General features: G+C 43.2%; 1 protein-coding gene across 2 annotated transcripts; it reads left to right on the plus strand.

The window, feature by feature from the left end:
- Nucleotides 1–45: 45 nt before the first annotated feature.
- On the plus strand, nucleotides 46–20,318 carry gp130 (interleukin 6 signal transducer GP130 protein precursor). Of its 2 annotated transcripts, none has more exons than XM_090233559.1 (16): nucleotides 46–492; nucleotides 2,439–2,513; nucleotides 2,686–2,985; nucleotides 3,404–3,545; nucleotides 4,276–4,439; nucleotides 4,539–4,693; nucleotides 5,613–5,772; nucleotides 5,984–6,066; nucleotides 6,397–6,634; nucleotides 6,863–7,045; nucleotides 7,702–7,803; nucleotides 8,127–8,270; nucleotides 11,010–11,150; nucleotides 11,676–11,772; nucleotides 12,847–12,925; nucleotides 17,561–20,318. In XM_090233559.1, exons 2-16 carry the CDS (start codon nucleotides 2,444–2,446, stop codon nucleotides 18,221–18,223), a joined length of 2,721 nt encoding a protein of 906 aa, XP_090089685.1. In that variant the 5' UTR covers nucleotides 46–492; nucleotides 2,439–2,443; the 3' UTR covers nucleotides 18,224–20,318.
- The last annotated feature ends 1,464 nt before the right edge of the window (nucleotides 20,319–21,782 follow it).

The following is a 21,782-nucleotide window of genomic DNA, read 5'->3' on the forward strand; positions in this document are numbered from 1 at the left end:
ACCAACGCTCTGGATAACATGAAAACAGCCTGCCCAGCTCTGCTAGGGTGAGTAAAATGGTCAGAGTGAAGTGTTCTCTCAATTGTGTCTGGAAGTAGCTTAGCAAGCTAGCTAACTTTAGCCAGTTAACTTGGTTTCTTGACTGCAGTTGAGGTCAGAACGCTCGGATCAACCCCTCATCCAGAGCGTCCAGTGTGCGCTCTGAACCCGTCGCTCTGAACCCGTCGCTCTGAACGGTCCTAGAGCGAATCGCTCTGAACCGTTACTCTGAACAGGCTGAGAGCGAATCGCTCTGAACGGTCCGAGAGCGAATCGCTCTGAACGGTCCGAGAGCGAATCGCTCTGAACGGTCCGAGAGCGAATCGCTCTGAACGGTTCGAGAGCGAATCGCTCTGAATTGATTAACGGACAATCTAACAATGCTCTGAATTTAGGAACTGTTATTTCTTGAACTGGATTGTTGGTGCAGGGCTTGTAAGTAAGCATTTCAAGGTAAGGTCTACTCCTCCTGTTGTATTAGACGCTTGTGACAAATAACATTTTATTAGATTTGATGAGAGGAAGCCCAGTATGAGAAAATGGCGCAAATATGGATTTTGGCCAACATTATGATACTTTTCGCATTGATGAAACATTAGATTTCAATATAGTTTCCAAAACTAAAATCTATTACGAACAGAGTGGACTATATTTGATCAATTTGACCCTGTACCAAAATACATTTTTTTTAAAAAGTGTTGGTTAGGAGTGCAAGGGCGAATTTAGTTATTGGACACGCGCACTCTACAGTATAGGCGTTTCCTAACGGAAATATGCAAGTATATGCCAGAACGGCGCCAAATGGATATCGTTAGTTCGTGCTGTCTCTGCCACCCTCCTTGCTTGTTCTGCCCACTATGACTCACTCATTTTTTCCCATTGGGTTAGTTTATACAAATCTTTGGTGTAATCATTAGCCAAACAGTTGCATATGTTGCAACTAAAGCTAGAGTTTCTATTGGACAAATTCAAGTAGATTCAGCCCCGTTTAAGAAACGTTTTGCAACAGAATTGGCGTAATGAATACGCCCCTGGCATATCGTGGCGCATTCAGTGTAAGTGGGTGGAGACTAACTGGAAAACAGTAAGGTAATGTATGCGTTTTGATTGGTAAGTATTTATGAGACAGACAATTCTTCTGGCAAATCACAAGGGAAACTATTCCGCGCAGTTAGTTTGCACAGATCTCTAGACAAGTATTTGTCAAACTGGACACATTCCTAGCTCAACGGTTAAGTTTATATGTCTGTATTATTTACGCTGGTCCCCCGAAGTATTATAACTCGTGATGATTATGCAATGTACTGCTGGAAGTGGCGACAATAAAGTAAGGTAGCCCCAGAGGAGGTATCTTATGGTTTTAGCTAAAATATGTTACATCCACATACTTTTATTTGGCGAAGTAAGATAGTATAGCGTTACAAAAAAAGGAGGAACCAAACAAGAAAAGTACATAAAAGGTGAGTATTTTTCTTGTCATATCTTGTCTGGGTCTTCTAGTTGGCTACGCTAACTAACGTCGTTCTGACCCTATAGGATAAACCTTTTCAATACATCTTTGTAACGCCAAACAACCCAATAATTTATATTAAGCTTGTAGGTACATGCTAACGCTACTTAGCTAACGTTTATGTTGCTCGATATTGTTTGCTCCCGAGTGTCGGTCGCAACGGTCTAAGGCACTGCATCTCAGTCACGACAGTACCTGGTTCCAGTCACTACAGTACCTGGTTCGAATCCAGGCTGTATCACATCCGGCCGTGATATGGAGGCCCATAGGGCGGCGCACAATTGGCCCTGCGCCGTCCGGGTTTGGCCTGAGTAGGCCGTCGTTGTAAATAGTAATTTGATCTTAACTGACTTGCCTAGTTAAATAAAGTAAAAAAAAAAAAAAAAACTAGCTACATTTGATGAAGGTGTCAAATAGAACCACGTCTAAAGCTGAGAGGTTTCTGGACAGTGAGCAGCAAACACAATCAGCATTCTGGTATTTTCCTAGCTAGCTAGTTATCTAAAATAATCACGTTGATAACTCTTTCATATGATGAAGTTACTGTTACAAGTAACGTTAGCAGGCAGAGCAAGATAATATTGTATTTCTTTTGAAGCTGTCATATGATTGTCTGCCAAGAGTAAGTTAGCTAGCTACTGTTTGTTCCTAATAATATTGCTAGCTACAGTACCTATCCATACTTTTGTGGTTTTAGCTATACCTAGCTGGCTTCATCATTAGTTTCATTCACTATAGGCCCTAGTCAGAGGGAAGGTGTCATAAAACTGAACTGTGACTTATTGGTAAAGTACTCAATATAAAATAAGGTGCCTAACCCATGTACCAGTGATGGGATAAAATGTAAGTTAGTCTTAGTGAGTCTGTGAATTTGTGAATCTTCCCTCAGGCATCATGGACCAGTCATCATACCGTTTGCTGCAGATTCTGTCCTTGGCATGTCTGGCCTGTAGACTCACTTCTAGTAAGTGTACCACTACATTTAAAATTATATTTTTTGCAATTAAGCACTGCTCAGAAGGTGCTCTTATCCAGAGCGACTCAGTCTGATATGTTTGAATAAACCTCTACTGCACATAAACCCTTTAAAGTTGCTGTGTTGCATTGACTTGATGTGTGCTCTGGTCTTTTTCAAGGTTCTTTCAAAAACTACGGAACAATAATCCCACAATCTCCAACAGTGGAAATTGGGAAGGAATTCACCGCTACCTGTGTAGTCTATGAAGCTGCTAAAGCCACAGTGGATGACATCTACTGGACGAGTGGTGGCGTCATAGTGCCCAAAGAGCAGTACACCAAGATAAACGACTCAGCTGTTAACGTAACCATTCCTATCACCAGGGAAACTGGAAAATGGTTACTTTGTAAAAAGAATGAGTCTCCCTCATCCTTAAACAAAAGTAAAACAATCCACGGGATTGAATTGACCAAAGGGTGTAAGTATGCCAGGGATTTCACATAAATAAAGGGTTATTTCATGTAAAAATTTAACATAATGTCCACATAATGTAATTATATTGCCTGTAATTTAGGTTTGAATTTAGGTCTTCATTTGGTAAATATCTCTTTCAATTTAATTTCTGAGTAAATCATTTGGATACAAATGCTATAATTTAGTACAGAAATAAAATCCAAATTCCCCCAAAGGAATATTGTATGTGTGATTTTCTTTCATATTCACACTGAAGGACTTTTAAAGCTTTCTCTCAGTGTCAGGGTTGGGGTCAATTCAGTTTCAATTGACTTCCTGAATCGAAATTAATTGATCTCAACCTGCTCAGTGCAGTAGGTCAGTGGCTGTTAGTTTTGTTTCTCTCGCATGAAATAACAGCAGCTGTTTGGTTTCTTGGCCAGATCCTCCTGAGAAGCCTGAGAATTTGTCCTGCATGGCTGTCCAGTCCGACCAACAGATTTCCTCCAATGTGACGTGCACATGGCAGCCTGGGAAAATGGACGAGAAGATAAGCACAACATTCACCTTGTTTGGAAGTGTAATGTGAGTGTCCCTATACACGTGTGTTATGTTGTTTTACCAGGTTGGTCTCATTGCGATAAACAAATCTATTTTACAACAAAGTACTACAGTTTAAAGACATACATTTACACATTGAGCAGACATGAAGCATTGAGGAGGTGTGGCGCATTAGGGTCAACACATTGACCTTCATTGTCCAACAGAGTTTACTGTGGACTCATTCAGAGACTAGCTCTTGTAATTGCATGTCCTTTTGCAGCTCGTTCCAAGTGGATGGGGCAGAGAACTGGAGTGCTTTAAAAAAAAAAGTACGGGCTTTAGGCACAGTCAACAAGGTACGGTCATGTGAGCGTAGACAAAATTTGTCTGCAGGACAATGTAGGTACTCAGGTAAAATGAGAGCTGTCTCCGTGTGGCCTTATGAATGAAAACGTACCAATGACTTAGTCTACGAAGAGCCAAGGAAGGCCAGCCAAGTCATATCGAGGCTACAGTGATGGGTGAGAAAGTTAAATGGGGTTAGATACATGATTGACATCAACATTTAATTGTCAATAGCTTTCAATAATCAGTGAATGGGAAACCTGGCTCCAGTTCTGAGAACCCCATTAAAAGTGTGTGTGTCTTGTGTAAATTGCTGATTTTTAAAAAATTGTTTAAAAATGTACATCATTATTGTGATTGTCTTTATATATATTTTTTGTCTGGTTCCAAAAATGGTGTGTCAAGATTTGTTTGTGTTCTTCTGCAGTGCCATAAACCAGAACTACAGCACAAAAGCTCAGAGAAGCAGTGGATGCATCTACTTTGGCAACTTTCCAAACTATATGGAACTGGATATATGGGTAGACGTGGAAAACGTTTTGGGGAAGGTTCGATCGGACGTTCTGTTCATAATTGATCCTAATGAAATGGGTAAGTGGAGGCAAACAAACATGCCAAATGCCCTTACAATGATTATCTTCTTCCAGAGTTTAATGGTGTGTGTGTGTGTGTCTGTGACCTTTTTTGCAGTGAAAACGAATCCCCCATCAGACGTCAATATTATTTCAGAGAATAACTTTTCCAGGACCCTCTTAGTGAGCTGGAAGCACCCTATCCATGAAACTGTTGTCAAACTGAAATACAACCTCAGGTTCTGCACGGTGGGCTCTGGAGACTGGACTGAGGTAAATGGCAACAATCTCAGTGCAAGCTAAAGGGATGATTCACTGCAAATTCAGTTTGTTCAACGTTTTTTTTAACTTCAGAAGTTGACTAATGTCGAGATAAGTCTACATCCATCTGTTGTGTAGTCTTATCCAAAATGAATGGAAAGGATACGTTGCCATTAACAAAATGCCCATGAGTGGTTAGTTCAGGGGAAATCTGGGCAGAGCAAAAAAGTTTGCTGCAATTCTACACATTTTGCCATTGGGTGAAGACAAATGCTTGCAGTTTTTAATATCATCTGATGGTCAATGGGGACACCCGGTCAGTAATTCAACCATGCTTACTACAAGTTTAGATAGTCTAGCAGCCAGCTAACTTACCAATCTAAAACAATTTAGTTGACATGGTCCAATTGAGTGACTATTAGTGACTGACATAACGAGAGAGAAACCCTACTATTCTAACTCTCAACAGTAAGTTGAGACCCAGACTCAGTCTCCCCACTCAAATTTTATTGGGGAAATTGATCAGCGGGCTAATAAATATATTTTCAGTAACAAAAATGTATTCTTTTCAGTTGTTTGAAGCTGGTGTTCAAAACTGAAAGTAAAACGATGCAAAAGCGGAACGCGAGGACAGGAAGAATAAAAATACCGCACATCGAACGGTCCTACTGCTTATCAGAGTTGCTTTCATGAAAGTCTATAGCTCACATTTCTATGTGAATTTGGTCAGGTCGCCCACAAAGATCCATACTGAGCCTTTTATTAAGTCATCTATCCTATTCTCATTCTTAGGCGTTCTCAACAGGGAATCAAACATGTTACTCTCATCTGTGTTTTGTCGGAGCTGTTTCAAGTCAGCGTTCTGGTACGCACAAGTTTGTTGCCCCCTCATGTCCGTCAGTTGTCATATCCATTTAATTTACTCTTTTAGGTACCCCCAAATGACACTGAAAGTAGCAAGGAGTCTTTCCGTCTCCAATACCTTAAGCCAGACATGGAGCACGTAGTGCAGGTCCGCTGTATGCATCACACGGGCTACGGCTACTGGAGTGACTGGAGCGCGAACTCTACCGCCAGGACCCCAGAGGACAGTGAGTAGCCATGACAACAAGCATATGTCATACTATCATCTTTCATTTAACATTGTGGGCAACCATGTAAAGCTGTAGAACTCAAGTGGTGACAGTGTGTGTGAGAGTGATTTTTAAGTGCAATAATATTGAGTGTGATCCAGGTAGGTAGTCTATATGGACTGCCCATGTTTTATCATTATGTTTGAAATTGATTCTCTTCTTTACCCAGAGCCTACAAGTAAACCAGACTTATGGAGAGTGGTCATTCCCAGTCAAGGCAAAAGTGAGCGGCGAGTGGAAGTGATATGTAAGGTAATAAAGACCATGCTGACCCTACTATGCTGATTTATCACTAGCTATATGGCTTGAATAATTGTTGGTGCAGGGCTCTACAGTGCAACCATTTTACTAGTATATGCACCTAAATATTTTGCTCTGCGACCTGAAATTTTAATTTAGGAGCGCCAGTGCGCCTAGAAAAATTAAAGATTATAGCTTTAATACCTCAAATATTTTGAATTATGCTCCTACATTTCTTTGTGTGCGCCTATATTTTTCATCTTGGGCGTACATGTGCTCCTTGTAACAAAGGTCAGCATAGAACCCTGTGGTGATTTGTTCGTTGCCTTCTTCCCATCATAGGATCCAGTGGAGTCCAATGGAAGGATACGAGGCTACAACATCAAGATCCAAGATGGAGCCTGGGCGGTTGTGCCGGTCAATGGCTCTGAGCTGAACTCCAGGTCGCAGGAGAGGAAAATTATCCCCCTTTACCAGATTCCACTGTCTGACAAGAGAAGAGGCTCCATTGAATTGAAGGCCTGGAATTCTGTTGGCGAGTCTCCTCGAGCTTCTTTGGGCATTCCTAAATTGGCCCACGGTGTGTGACCTTGTCAGCTATATGTTTTCTCTATGTTACCAATAATAATGAATGATATTGGGTAATATATTATATTAATGTTTTATGTTAATACAATTCTCAAAGCAACAACTGAATGTTTGTCAAAAGAGACAATAGTGACGTCATGTGTTCTGCATGTTAACTGACTGGCCTTGAGATGCTCCTATCATGATGTCATGTTGTATCTGTGTGTGCCTTGTATTTCAGAGCCCCCTCCAGTGGCATCGCTCAGTTGTTTTAACCAGGACAGGAGGCTGTGGGTGGAGTGGCAGCCGCCCAATGTGGAGGCCACAGGGGTGACTGAGTATGTCCTGGAGTGGGTTTCGGTCAGTAACGGCGCGATTGACTGGCAGAGAGAACCTAGACACAACAGGAAGGCACCCATTAAAGGTAAGACTGAGACGCATGCTGATGGGTAGTAACTTCTAAACGAGAAATATCCTTATTCGTGTTACCATACTAGAACTGAGGTTATGGAAATCTACTGAGTGCAGGAAGAACATGTTATTGAAGGGCCACAGTTTTGGTTCCAGTTCAACCGATGAGGTAGGAAGCCGTGAATTGGGGAGGAGTGAGGAATTTGGGCCGAGGTCAGGTAAGAGGAAGTGAGAAAGAACAGGCATTACAAAAGTCTTGTCTAGCAACAGATGTATTGGCTGTCCAGATGTGTAAAGGAGGAGACTCTGCATAGGAGGAAGGTATAAATACTGGTTCTGGTGTAAACATGTCTTTGTCGTTGCAGCTGTTTGACCCAGTGGGTGAATAAACTTGGTTGGAGCTTTTCCTAGTCCCTTAGTTTCAACTTTTTTAAAAATGTTTAGTTAGAACCTAACAATGCCATGTTTTTAACTGACAATTGTCTTGTAGTTTGGCTACTCTGTGGATGTCTTTCTACAAGTTTTGATGATTATGTTGACTAGGGTTGAGTTAGATTAAAATGACATGTTAAATCAAACCCATCAACTAATTGATTATGAAAAAACTTGTTGATCAATCAAAACTGAGATGAAATAAATCCAAACTTTATTGTACTGTTCCCAATCAAGGTACCCTTCAGAAATTTAAGCTCTACAATATATCTGTGTATCCCATGTATTCTGGGTGGACTGGGAAACCATTAACCACTGCATGCTTTCTGGAACAAGGAGGTAAGAAATCGAACTAGTACTGGTCACTACACTACAGTATACACAGTGTAGTATCTATAGGAGTGGTTTCACAAATTAAGAGTAATCCTGGTTTTACAGACATTAAAACTAGTCCTGGACTAAAAAGCATGCTCAATGGAGAATCTCCACTGAAATAGCTCTTCAGTCCAGGACTTGGCTTTATCTGTGTCTCTGAAACCGCCACATAAATTTCAATCATTGATATACCAGTGTTATGATATTTGCTACAGTAGCTGGTGGCAAACATGTAAATGTTGAATAATGTTTACTGCTGTTTTCCCCACCGGATCTGGTTGCTGCAGCTCCACTGGAGGGTCCCTCTGTGAAAGTGAGGAGAACAGGGAAGAGCAACGCTGAGGTGGAATGGATGGAGATTCCGCTGGACAAACGGCGAGGCTTCATCACAAACTACACAATATTCTACATCACGGGAGGCAAGGAACACTGTAAGGAAGTCCACCTTTATTTCTATAGTACACCGAACAAAAATATCAATGCAACATTTCAACGATTTGGCCGAGTTACAGTTCATATAAGGAAATTAATCAAATTAAATGCATGTCTTAGGCTCTAATACAGAGATGCATCTGTTGGTCACAGATACCTTTTAAAAAGAAAAGGATCAGTAGATCAGAAAACCAGTCCGTATCTTGTTTGACCACCATTTGCCTCATCCAGCACGACACATCTCCTTCGCATAGAGCTGATCCGGCTGTTGATTGTGGCCTGTGCGAATATTGTCTCACTCCTCTTCAATGGCTATGTGAAATTGCTGGATATTGGTGGGAACTGTAACATGCTGCCGTACACACATTTTCAGCTTCCAGGAATTGTTTACAGATCCTTGCAACATGGGGGTCGTGCATTATCATGCTGAAACATGAGGTGATGGCAGTTGATGAATGTCACGACAATGGGCCTTAGGATCTCATCCCAGTATCTCTGCATTCAAATTGCCATTGAAAAAATGCAATTGTGTTCGTTGTCCGTAGCTTATGCCTGCCCATACCATAACCCCACCGTCACCATGGGGCACTCTGTTCACAATGTTGACATCAGCAAACCGCTCACCCACACGACGTCCACAAATTAAATTTTTTATTGGTCACATGCAGATGTTAATGCGAGTGTCGTGAAATGCTTGTGCTTCTAGTTCCGACCATGCAGTAATATCTAACAATTTCGCAACATCTAGCGTGTAAAGGAATGAATAAGAATATGTACATATAAATAAGGATGAGCGATGGCTGACGCAGTAGATGGTACAGTATATACATGATGAGTAATGTAGGGTATGTAAACATTATATAAAGTGGCATTGTTAACAGTGACTAGTGATACATTTATTACATCAAATTTTTTATTATTAAAGTGGCTAGGGATTTGAGTCAGTATGTTGGCAGCAGCCATTATGTTAGTGATGGCTGTTTAACAGTCTGATGGCCTTGAGGTAAAAGCTGTTTTTCAGTCTCTCGGTCCCTGCTTTGATGCACCTGTACTGACCTCGCCTTCTGGATGATATCGGGGTGAACAGGCAGTGGCTCGGGTGGTTGTTTTCCTTGATGATTGTTTTGGCCTTCCTGTGACATTGGGTGGTGTAGGTGTCCTGGAGGGCAGGTAGTTTGCCCCCGGTGATGCGTTGTGCAGACCTCACTACCCTCTGGAGAGCCTTGCGGTTGTGGGCGGAGCAGTTGCCGTACCAGGCAGTGATACAGCCCGAGAGGATGCTCTCGATTGTGCACCTGTAAAAGTTTGTGAGTGCTTTTGGTGACAAGTCAAATTTCTTCAGCCTCCTAAGGTTGAAGAGGCGCTGTTGCGCCTTCTTCACCACGCTGTCTGTGTGGGTGGACCATTTAAGTTTGTCCGTGATGTGTACGTCGAGGAACTTAACTTTCCACCTTCTCCACTACTGTCCCGTGGATAGGGGTTGCTCCCTCTGCTGTTTCCTGAAGTCCACGATCATCTCCTTTGCTTTGTTGAGGTCGATCAAGACCCTGGTGAGGACGACGAGTGCGCAGATTAGCTTCCCTGAGACGGTTTCAGTTTGTGCAGAAGTTCTTAGGTTGTGCAAACCCACAGTTTCATCAGGTGGCTGGTCTCAGATGATCCCGCAGGTGAAGAAGCCGGATGTGGAGGTCCTGGGCTGGCGTGGTTACACGTGGTCTGCGGTTGTGAGGCCGCAACTTGAGACATCTGTGGCATTTTTTTGTTGACACAACTGCACATTTTAGTGACCTTTTATTGTCCCCAGCACAAGGTGCACCAGTGTAATGATCATGCTTTTTAAATCAACCTGTTGATATGCCACACCTGTCAGGTGGATGGATTATCTTGGCAAAGGAGAAATGTGCTTTGTTGTGCGTATGAAACTTTTCTGGGATCTTTTTATTTCAGCTCATGAAACCTGGGACCAGCACTACATGTTGCATTTGTATATTTTTGTTCAGTAAATGAATAGAAAACATAACGCCTGTAACTCCTTCCCCCTTAATAAGAATAATAAAATAAAATAACAAATATATCCTATATTTTTGTTGGACAAGTTTGTTCACAACCAACCAGAAAATAACTTCCATCTCACAGCATGATCAATTTAAAGGAGTCCCTACTTAAAGGTGTCGCCTTCTCCAATATAAACATGGTGTTCTTAAAGGAATACCTCAGGATTTTGGCAATGAAGCCCTTTATCTACTTCCCCAGTCAGATTAACTTGTTTATACCATTTTTATGTCTCTGCATGCAGTTTGAAGGAAGTTCAAGTAGGGTAGGGTAGCCTAGTGGTTAGAGCGTTGGACTAGTAACCGGAAGGTTGCAAGTTCAAATCCCCGAGCTGACAAGGTACAAATCTGTCGTTCTGCCCCTGAAGAGGCAGTTAACCCACTGTTCCTAGGCCGTCATTGAAAATAAGAATTTGTTCTTAACTGACTTGCCCCAGTTAAATAAAGGTAAAATAAAAAAAATAAAGATAAAAGGCTTCATTGCCAAAATCCTGAAGTATCCCTTTAATCATACCTTTTTTTTATGAACATGTTGTTCTGACTATGGATCCCCTTTACTATTATTATATATATACCAGGAAGTACTGATATTTGTAAGTACAGTTAGTGCTGGTATTTGTCCAACTTAAACATTTACATCTGCAAACAAGAAAAACATGAATTTGAATGAATTTCTTTGTTTTTCAGCAATAGTTGTCTCCCCGGACACCTACTCTTACACAGTGGAGGGCCTGGCCAGCAACAGTAAGCAGGTGGTGCGGATCATGGCCTCTACAGTACGAGGCTCGACAAATGGCTCGGATCTGTCGTTCAACACTCTGATGTATGGTGAGTGAGGCATTGTTTAACGGACACTTCATGCTATATACAGTCTATTCAAAGTTATTCAGACCCCTTGAATTTTTCCACATTTTGTAGATTGAGGAAAATCCTTTTTAGAATCGTAATCCTTTTTTAAGAATAAGGCTGTAACGTACCAACATGTGGGAAAAGGGGGAAGGGGTTTGAATAACTTTCCGACTGTTCCAGTCCAGTACTGTTCAATATATTTTGTATCCCGATAATGCTTTGTCTATGTAACATCCTGACAATGACTCAGTCTGCAATAAGACCTCGAGTACTCAACACTTTTTAAGGTGCAAATACATGTAATAGTCACTACTTGATTCTATTCTGTGTGTCCTCCTAGCTCTTTTCCCTGCAGTAGTTGTACTAGATCTTCAATCTGTGTTTGTCCACAGGTTTTTTTTTTTTTTGTTTTGTTTTTTAAGGAATGTTTTCCTGACCAAGATGGTTGTCCGTTCGTTCTAGTGTCCTTTTTTTTAAATGTAATTCTATGTGTTTGTCCCTCAGCTCCTGGGCAGATGGAAGCCACCGTGGTGTCTGTGTGCATCGGCGTCCTGTTTGTCATAGTGCTAACTGTGTCCCTCTGCATGTACAAAATTGACTTGTAAGTCACAACCACACACTATTGAAGTGTTTGAAATAGAATGTACTGCTCTACATTTTACATTTTGAATGTGTACAATTGCTTCAGTGTGATGTTGAGTTGTAAGAGCGTTGACTCAGGGTTGCGTAACACAAATTCATTATAAACCCCCTCCCCCCTGAGTCAGACATATTTTAAGAATTCTGGCACGATTGCACTTTTGACTTCAGGTACTCAACAAACAATGTTTATTGAAACTTGTATGGCAGAAACTCTATAGGAAGAGAGACCGCAGATTCTTTCAAACAACTTTATTATCAGATTTGCAAAAGTGAATCGGATCAACCATCACTAAGAGTCGTTCAGAGTTGAAAGCTTCACGAATCAAGTTGTCTCCTTTTTTATGGAAAGTACATCCTTTTATTTTTGACAGGATGCAGATGTGCTGAAACAGGCCCTGGGAGCATGTAAAAAGTCATTTAGCTCGTCTGTGTAGATCAAGATAGCTGATATGGCCACGATTCTCTGTTCCTCCCTGCTCTTCCCACATAGCTAAATTCCTGCCAATCGTCAACACGTACTGCGGTCACACCCAAAAGGCTCATAAATCTAATACGCTCAGATTTTATGACTAAGTCACTCACACAAGACAAGTTTGTATCAGCAAAAAATACTATCATATAACAATGGACAATTCTTTTAAGTCAAACAGCATAGTATGTCATGAATATTAATTTCCTCCACACTTGATAGCAGATTAGTTCAACCATGCTCTCTTGCTGACGCGTTACTGCTGGGACAAACGCTTCATACCACACATCAGCGGGTCTGTGTTTTAACAAGTAAACACTCCCAAGGAAAAACATAGGACTGTGTATGGAGAGAATCTTATTCCTAGCGCCTTTGTCCATTGGTCAAGAGCCTTCACTCATGATAATACAAGTCTAGTGTGTGATACTAAATCGGCGTCCCAAATGGCACCCTATTCCCTATATAGTGTACTACTTTAGACCAGAGCCCATAGAGAATATGGTGCCATTTGGGATGAGTCCTAAACAACATGTTCTAATGAAACTCTGTCCCATTCTTCTGTAGGATAAAAAAGATCTGGCCACCGGTTCCAGATCCCTCCAACAGTACTATCGCTAACTGGTCTCCTGATTTCCCCACCAAAGTAAGTTGAAGTGCCTCCTGTGCTGATCTATGAGAGAGTTCAGAACATCACACTGGCTGAGTCACTTTTTTTGACTCACAGTACCATCTGTAATTTTTGGGACAGGGAAGCGTTCTTCCTTTAACTCTATACTTCAACAGTTTGGATTTGAAACCAAACAATGACTACGAGGTTAAAGTTCAGACTGTCAGCTTTCACTTGAGGGTATTTTCATCCATATCAGGTGAACCGTTGTCATTGTATTTTCACTTTTATTGAAAATAAGAATGTATTGTTTTTTAAACAGTTCTGCATGAATGTGGATGCTACAATGATTACGGAAAAAGTGTGAAATTTACAGACTCACAAACATCATACCCCTCCAAAAGACGCTATCCTCCCCTGTTATTGTAATGGTGAGAGGTTAGTATGCCTCGGGGGTATGATATAAAACGCTATCCTCCCATGTTATTGTAATGGTGAGAGGTTAGTATGCCTCGGGGGTATGCTATAAAACGCTATCCTCCCCTGTTATTGTAATGGTGAGCGGTTAGTATGCCTCGGGGGTATGCTATAAAACGCTATCCTCCCCTGTTATTGTAATGGTGAGAGGTTAGTATGCCTCGGGGGTATGATATAAAACGCTATCCTCCCCTGTTATTGTAATGGTGAGAGGTTAGTATGCCTCGGGGGTATGATATAAAACGCTATCCTCCCCTGTTATTGTAATGGTGAGAGGTTAGTATGCCTCGGGGGTATGATATAAAACGCTATCCTCCCCTGTTATTGTAATGGTGAGCGGTTAGTATGCCTCGGGGGTATGATATAAAACGCTATCCTCCCCTGTTATTGTAATGGTGAGCGGTTAGTATGCCTCGGGGGTATGCTATAAAACGCTATCCTCCCATGTTATTGTAATGGTGAGCGGTTAGTATGCCTCGGGGGTATGCTATAAAACGCTATCCTCCCCTGTTATTGTAATGGTGAGCGGTTAGTATGCCTCGGGGGTATGATATAAAACGCTATCCTCCCCTGTTATTGTAATGGTGAGCGGTTAGTATGCCTCGGGGGTATGCTATAAAACGCTATCCTCCCCTGTTATTGTAATGGTGAGAGGTTAGTATGCCTCGGGGGTATGCTATAAAACGCTATCCTCCCATGTTATTGTAATGGTGAGAGGTTAGTATGCCTCGGGGGTATGCTATAAAACGCTATCCTCCCCTGTTATTGTAATGGTGAGAGGTTAGTATGCCTCGGGGGTATGCTATAAAACGCTATCCTCCCCTGTTATTGTAATGGTGAGAGGTTAGCATGTCTTGGGGGTATGATATGTGTGTCTCTAACTTTCTCACTCATCATTATTCACGATTCTTTCAGGATTATCCATAATCACGGTGGCATCCACATTAATGTAGAAGTGTTTAGAAACATTCTATTCTTCATATTTACAATACAAGAGACTCCAAAATCACAATACATTATTTACCATGAATTTCTATTGGGCACAGAATAATCTGAAACACAACCAAAACAAACAGCTAATGCATTCAACAAATTTGTATTCACAAGCTTGACGTAATCATTGCGTGCTTTGAATATGGGACCAAATACTAAACCTTTTATTACTTTAAAACACAAGTGAAGGCTCTAAACGGTTCCCCGGATATGGATGAAAATACACTCGGATGAAAACTTAGTCTGCACTTTAACCTCAGTCATTGTATCATTTCAGAGCCAAACCACCACCACCAACAACAACAACATGTGTCACTGTCCTAATAACTATGGAGGCCACTAAAATTGATCTGTGATGAGCTATGAATATTTACTGGGATCCTATCTACTCTCCACTGATCGTAACGTCATTGTGGTTGTGTGAGCAGTACGTGTGGTTCTCCTAGACGACAGGTGATAGGACCAACAGGGCAAAATAATTCACACCGTTCAATTTGGAGTCACCTTAAATGTTTCTTTGCATTTTGTTATCAGTAGACATTTATCTACTTTACTTCCCTCACTACTTGGAGTGGCTATGGCCCTCCTCACGCTCTCTAGCTGTGGCCCTCCTCACGCTCTCTAGCTGTGGCCCTCCTCACGCTCTCTAGCTGTGGCCCTCCTCACGCTCTCTAGCTGTGGCCCTCCTCACGCTCTCTAGCTGTGGCCCTCCTCACGCTCTCTAGCTGTGGCCCTCCTCACGCTCTCTAGCTGTGGCCCTCCTCACGCTCTCTAGCTGTGGCCCTCCTCACGCTCTCTAGCTGTGGCCCTCCTCACGCTCTCTAGCTGTGGCCCTCCTCACGCTCTCTAGCTGTGGCCCTCAGGGTTGTGCTCAATTCCATTCAGTTCAAGATGAGAATTAAAAATATAATTCATAAGTTGCAAAATCCTTGAAGATAACGGTTTGTTTTTCAGTATGTAGTTAACGTTAGCTAGTGCTAGTCGGCTGTACCTGCGCCAAGGGTATTCCCTCTTCTATAGCTTGTTCTCCATCTTAAAAAAAAAAAAATGGTGGGCCAACATGTTTTCAGCACTTTTATTTCCATGACTGATCAAAACTCGTCGTCTCTCTGCAGCAGACATATAGTGAGCAACATGTTTGTCACATCATAACATCAGTAAAATCGCAGTATCAAAATACAATATATCGAATCACAATCATATCGTATCTACTCCCCTGTAAGGTGATGATATGGTGAGGTCCCGCTGTGTGGTGATGATATGGTGAGGTCCCGCTGTGTGGTGATGATATGGTGAGGTCCCGTTGCGTGGGGATGATATGGCGAGCTCCCTCTGCGTGGGGATGATATGGTATGGCGAGCTCCCTCTGCGTGGGGATGGTATGGTGAGCTCCCTCAGTGTGGGGATGATATGGTATGGCGAGCTCCCTCAGCGTGGGGATGATGTGGTATGGCGAGCTCCCTCAGTGTGGGGATGATGTGGTATGGCGAGCTCCCTCAGCGTGGGGATGATGTGGTATGGCGAGCTCCCTCAGCGTGGGGATGATGTGGTATGGCGAGCTCCCTCTGCGTGGGGATGACATGGTATGGCGAGCTCCCTCTGCGTGGGGATGACATGGTATGGCGAGCTCCCTTTGCGTGGGGATGACATGGTATGGCGAGCTCCCTCGGTGTGGGGATGATATGGTATGGCGAGCTCCCTCTGCGTGGGGATGATATGGTGAGCTCCCTCAGCCTGGGGATGATATGTTATGGCGAGCGCCCTCTGTGTGGGGATGGTATGGTGAGCTCCCTCGGTGTCGGGATGATATGGTATGGCGAGCTCCCTCTGCCTGGGGGTGATATGGTATGGCGAGCTCCCTCAGCCTGGGGATGATATGGTATGGTGAGCTCCCTCTGCGTGGGGATGACATGGTATGGCGAGCTCCCTTTGCGTGGGGATGACATGGTATGGCGAGCTCCCTCGGTGTGGGGATGATATGGTATGGCGAGCTCCCTCAGCCTGGGGATGATATGGTATGGCGAGCTCCCTCTGCGTGGGGATGATATGGTGAGCTCCCTCAGCCTGGGGATGATATGTTATGGCGAGCGCCCTCTGTGTGGGGATGGTATGGTGAGCTCCCTCGGTGTCGGGATGATATGGTATGGCGAGCTCCCTCTGCCTGGGGGTGATATGGTATGGCGAGCTCCCTCAGCCTGGGGATGATATGGTATGGTGAGCTCCCTCTGCGTGGGGATGATATGGTGATGATATGGTATGGCGAGCTCCTTCTGCGTGGGGATGAAATGGTATGGCGAGCTCCCTCTGCGTGGGGATGATATGGTATGGCGAGCTCCCTCTGCGTGGGGATGATATGGTATGGCGAGCTCCCTCTGCGTGGGGATGATATGGTATGGCGAGCTCCCTCTGCGTGGGGATGATATGGTATGGCGAGCTCCCTCTGCGTGGGGATGATATGGTATGGCGAGCTCCCTCTGCATGGGGATGATATGGTATGGTGATATGTTTAATATGGTATGGCTTGCTATGTTTAAAAAATAATAATAATAATTTTCTCCCAGATTTCATGGTTTCCAATTGGTAGTCTTGTCTCATCCCTGCAACTCCCGTATGGACTCGGGAGAGGCGAAGGTCGAGAGCCGTGCATCATCTGAAACACAGCCAAGCCGCACTGCTGCTTGACAAAATGCCCACTTAAACCGGAAGCCAGCCGCACTAATGTGTTGGAGGAAACACAATGCACCTGGCGACCGTGTCAGCGTGCACTGCGCCCGGCCTGCCACAGGAGTTGCTAGTGCGCGATGGGACAAGGACATTCCTGCTGGCCAAACCCTCCCCTAACCCGGACAACACTGGGCCAATTGTGCGCTGCCCCATTAGTGTCTGGGTCGCAGCCGGCTGCGAGCCTGGACTCGAACCAGGATCTCAAGTGGCACAGCTAGCACTGCGATGCAGTGCCTTAGACCACTGCGCCACTCGGGAGGCGAGGTCCCTCAGTATGGTGATAATATCGTGTCGTGATGTCACTGGCAATTCCCAGCCCTAATTACTATGGCTTTCTATTCACTAAGCACATGTTGCTAGATGCAGATGTGCATCCATTTCAGTCATTTTACCATTTTTCTTTTCTCAGTGTATAATAACATGGATGTGAAATGGACCTTACATAGAACTTGACTTAACCCTCCTTTTCAATCTCAGGCTGTCAGTCCCAAGGAGAGCGTGCTGGGCGACGTGAGTGTGGTGGAGGTGGACGTATTCGACAGGAAGTCGCTGTGCGAAGAGGATAAGGCGGGCCTGCCGCTCAAGAAGGACAAGTACCTGTCGGAGGAGCACAGCAGCGGCATTGGCGGCTCTTCTTGCATGTCGACGCCACGCCAGAGCGTCTCGGACAGCGAGGAAGGCGGTGACTCAGGCCAGACCACAACCAGCACCGTCCAGTACTCGTCGGTGGTGGCCTCCAACGGCTACAAGGGCCAGTCCCCCTGCACTCTGCCCCAGTCCCCCTGCACTCTGCTCCAGACCCCCCAGTGCGGCTCCTCACAGTCCCAGACGCCCAGCTTCGCCCGCTCTGAGTCCACCCAACCCCTGCTGGACAGCGAAGAGAACCAGGAGGGCAGTGGGCAGTCCCACCAGCGAAACCCCTACTTCAGCCGTTCACCTGTGGCTAGCGAAAGCAGAGACCCGGGGGACAGGAACCAGCTGGAGATGGAGGAGCAGGGGTTGGCTTCGCTCCGGTTCTGCCCTCTGGGGGAGGGGTCACAACAGACCACGCCCACAGATGAAGGACAGTCCCCTGACGGACAGCCAGGCCCTGTTCCTAGCTATATGCCTCAGCTGAGGGGCCACAGGCAACCGTGTTAGGAGAGGAGAACAAATGGTGACTTTAGTTCGAAGTCGTCTCACTTCATTCATTTATCCCTCCTTTGTGCCTTGGTTCATTTCAGACATTCATTTATCCCTCCTTTGTGCCTTGGTTCATTTCAGACATTCATTTATTCCTCCTTTGTGCCTTGGTTCATTTCAGACATTCATTTATCCCTCCTTTGTGCCTTGGTTCATTTCAGACATTCATTTATCCCTCCTTTGTGCCTTGGTTCATTTCAGACATTCCGTTCAAGATTTCAAATGATGAATTACGTCGGCATATTATTTTTGCACCCATCATGAACTTCCTACAGACATCCTAACTTGCCTCATTAAATATCTTTAAGTGGATGACAGTTTGGCTCCAAGCCTTCAGCTTGTATGTGGAGTTTTTGTTTTAACATTCCAAGAAGCAAATAGACCACTTTTTCATGTTATCATCATAGTGTAATACATGTGATTCTGAGACGCTATATCTTATAGTTAAGACTAGACGGGCAGTGTATAACATCTTTTCTCTTAGTAACCATCATCTCAATCAGTTCACATGACAGACACAGGTCAGGCATTACTAATCAATGATGAACATCTGATTTTCATCCTTACAACACATATGCTGTACATGAATGTAATTAACAGATCTCGTCGGTCTCAAACAGCAATGTCCCAGAGGGGCTAGGCACCAAACAGTAGAAAACAGGGAGGAGCTACATGGACCTGTCCAATAAGAAATGCTCATTTTTGCTAGTCGGCCCTAATGAAGATGACTGTGTTCCCAGGATGGTAGATTGAATGGTAAAGTGTTGCAGTGTGGCATATTTTCTTTCTTCATAGTAACTAGGACCATGTCTATGGACTGAATTAATGCCTCACAATGAAAAGTTTACTCAATTTAAAAGCCTCTTCAGTAGCTAGTGAGCTTTGTACTGTTTATCATTCGTTGTGTTAGCTTCACCTGTCGTCTGAAGAGCATAGTCTAGAAGTGGGCGCTGATCTCTACAAACTGGCCAAGTTGAATTTATAGTGCATTTGGAAAGTACTTGGGACCCTTTCTCCACATTTTGCTATGAGACTCAGATTGAGCTCCGGCGCTTCCTGTTTCCTTTGATCATCCTTGATGTTTCTACAACTTGATTGTAGAAACACCTGTGGTAAATTCCATTTATTGGACATCATTTGGAAAGGCGCGCGGCACACACCTGTCTATATAATGTCCGAAACAAAATGTGGAAAAAGTCCAGGGGTCTGAATTCTTTCCCAATGCAGTGTAGAATAGAAAAGAGGACTTAAAGGAAGCCAACATGTGACACTAACCAATACAACAGGACCCCTTGAAATATGCTACACTAGTCAGTGTATGACTGGTGACATGGTGTCATTTCAGGTAGGGAATCGGTAGAAAAACTGTTTGACAGATGTATATTTGCCTTTTTACAATGCCTTTAGAATTTGTATTCAAGGTCTACTTGACATGCCGTTATGAATTCTGCTCCAAGTCATCTTTAGACTTGATCTGTTGCCAAAGACCTTAATACCCAGGAATTACAAAATGTTTCATGTTCATTTCAAAACTCTATGAATTACTACTTTAAAAAAAAACACAATATTATATTTTAAATTGATCCGTTAATAAGGACATTGACTTGTGGTTAAATGTAACTATAAGTAAAGCAGTGCTATGCAAGTTCCCTGCCCATCTGGTTCCAGGTCAGATTTAGAGAGATTACTGGTACAGTATTATATGTACTGAAAAGGAAGATTGTGTATTATTTCTTACAGGTATATCTTTTTTTTTTTTTTTTATATGAATTTTTGTCTTGTCATGAAAAGAGTTTAAGATGTGTTTGTTTGGAATGTACAGATCTCAACTGGACCTCCAAATGAGTTTCTACAGCAAGGAGTATGCTCAGAAATTAATGTACGTTTACCTACATTTGAATGTTGCTACTTCTGAAAACTATTCTGACATCACTCAATTAACACTACGTTTCCATGTATACAGAGTACAGCCTAGTATTTCACTGCATGCAACCATAACATGCACCCTTTTTTTGGAGCAGTCTTAAGTATGAAATAAACTAGTTTAAATGCCTGATTTTTGTCTTCATCATTTCACAAAGTCAACAGTATTAACCACGTGAAAGAATCCAGTGTTATCCATGTGAAGGAATCCACAGTGTTGTGTTATCCATGTGAAGGAATCCACAGTGTTGTGTGTTATCCATGTGAAGGAATCCACAGTGTTGTGTGTTATCCATGTGAAGGAATTATTTGTTTATGCTTCTTGTCAAGCAGCATACAGGTAACTGCCAAAATAAAGGAAACCCCCCAACATAGTGTCTTAATAGGGCATTGGGCCACCACGAACCAGAACTGATTCAATGCGTCTTGGCATAGATTCTACAAGTGTCTGGAACTCTTGGAGGGATACGACACCATTGTTATATGAGAATTTCCATAATTTAGTGTTTTGTTGGTGATGGAAAACGCTGTCTCAGACGGACCTCCAGAATCTCTCAGAAGTGTTTAATTGGGTTGAAATGTGGTGACTGAGACACATACCTTTTAACCCCCTATGGTCCTGTGAGACCCCTCTTTCAAAGCCTCTGAGATCTCTTCTAGCCATGGTAGCCAAAATAATGGGAAACTGGTCGTGTTTATACATGACCCTAAGTGTGATGGGATGTTAATTGATTAATTCCGGAACCACACCTGTGTGGAAGCACCTGCTTTGTATCCCTCATTTACTGAAGTGTTTCCTTTATTTTGGCAGTTTCCTGCATCTTTAAAGGTATTTTTTTCCCAACAAGAACTTCATTAATAGAATAAAACCAAATATATTAATAAGTCAGAAATTCTGATTTTGTTACGCTCCGTCACATTAGAACATTTTGTTATGCCACAAAATGTCATCAGGCAGACCATAGACTTGGAGTGAGGACTCTGTGAATTATATTTTTTGTTGTAAAGAACAGTATAGCGTCAAAACAAGGGTGAGCTTCATGTCTCTAATCACTGGCTACGTCCCAGAATGCACCCTAATCCTTATATAATGCACTACTTCTGACTAGAGCCCTGTACACAGAGGACAAAATATTAGGAACAACTGCTCTTTCCATGACATAGACTGATGAGGTGAAAGCTATGATCCCTTATTGATGTTACCTGTTAAACCCACTTCAATCAGTGTAAATGAAGGCGAGGAGACAGGTTAAAGAAATTTTTAAGCCATGGGAAATTGAGACAGGGATTGTGTATGTGTACCATTCAGAGGGTGAATGGGCAAGACAAAAGAGTTAAGTGCTTTTGAACAGTGTATGGTAGTAGGTGCCAGGCACACTGGTTTGTCTCAAGAACTGCAACGGTTCTGGGTTTTTCACACTCGACATATGTATCAAGAATGGTCCACCACCCAAAGGATATCCAGCCAACTTGACAACTGTGGGAAGCACTGGAGTCAACATGGGCCAGCATCCCTGTGGAACTGAGACTGTTCTGAGGGCAAAAGGGGGCGCAACTCAATATTAGAAAGGTGTTCCTAATGTTTTGTACACTC

The sequence above is a fragment of the Oncorhynchus mykiss genome, chromosome 5 (assembly GCF_057628025.1).
Source record: "Oncorhynchus mykiss isolate SJ-2025 chromosome 5, ASM5762802v1, whole genome shotgun sequence".
In the NCBI taxonomy this organism is placed as follows: domain Eukaryota; kingdom Metazoa; phylum Chordata; class Actinopteri; order Salmoniformes; family Salmonidae; genus Oncorhynchus; species Oncorhynchus mykiss.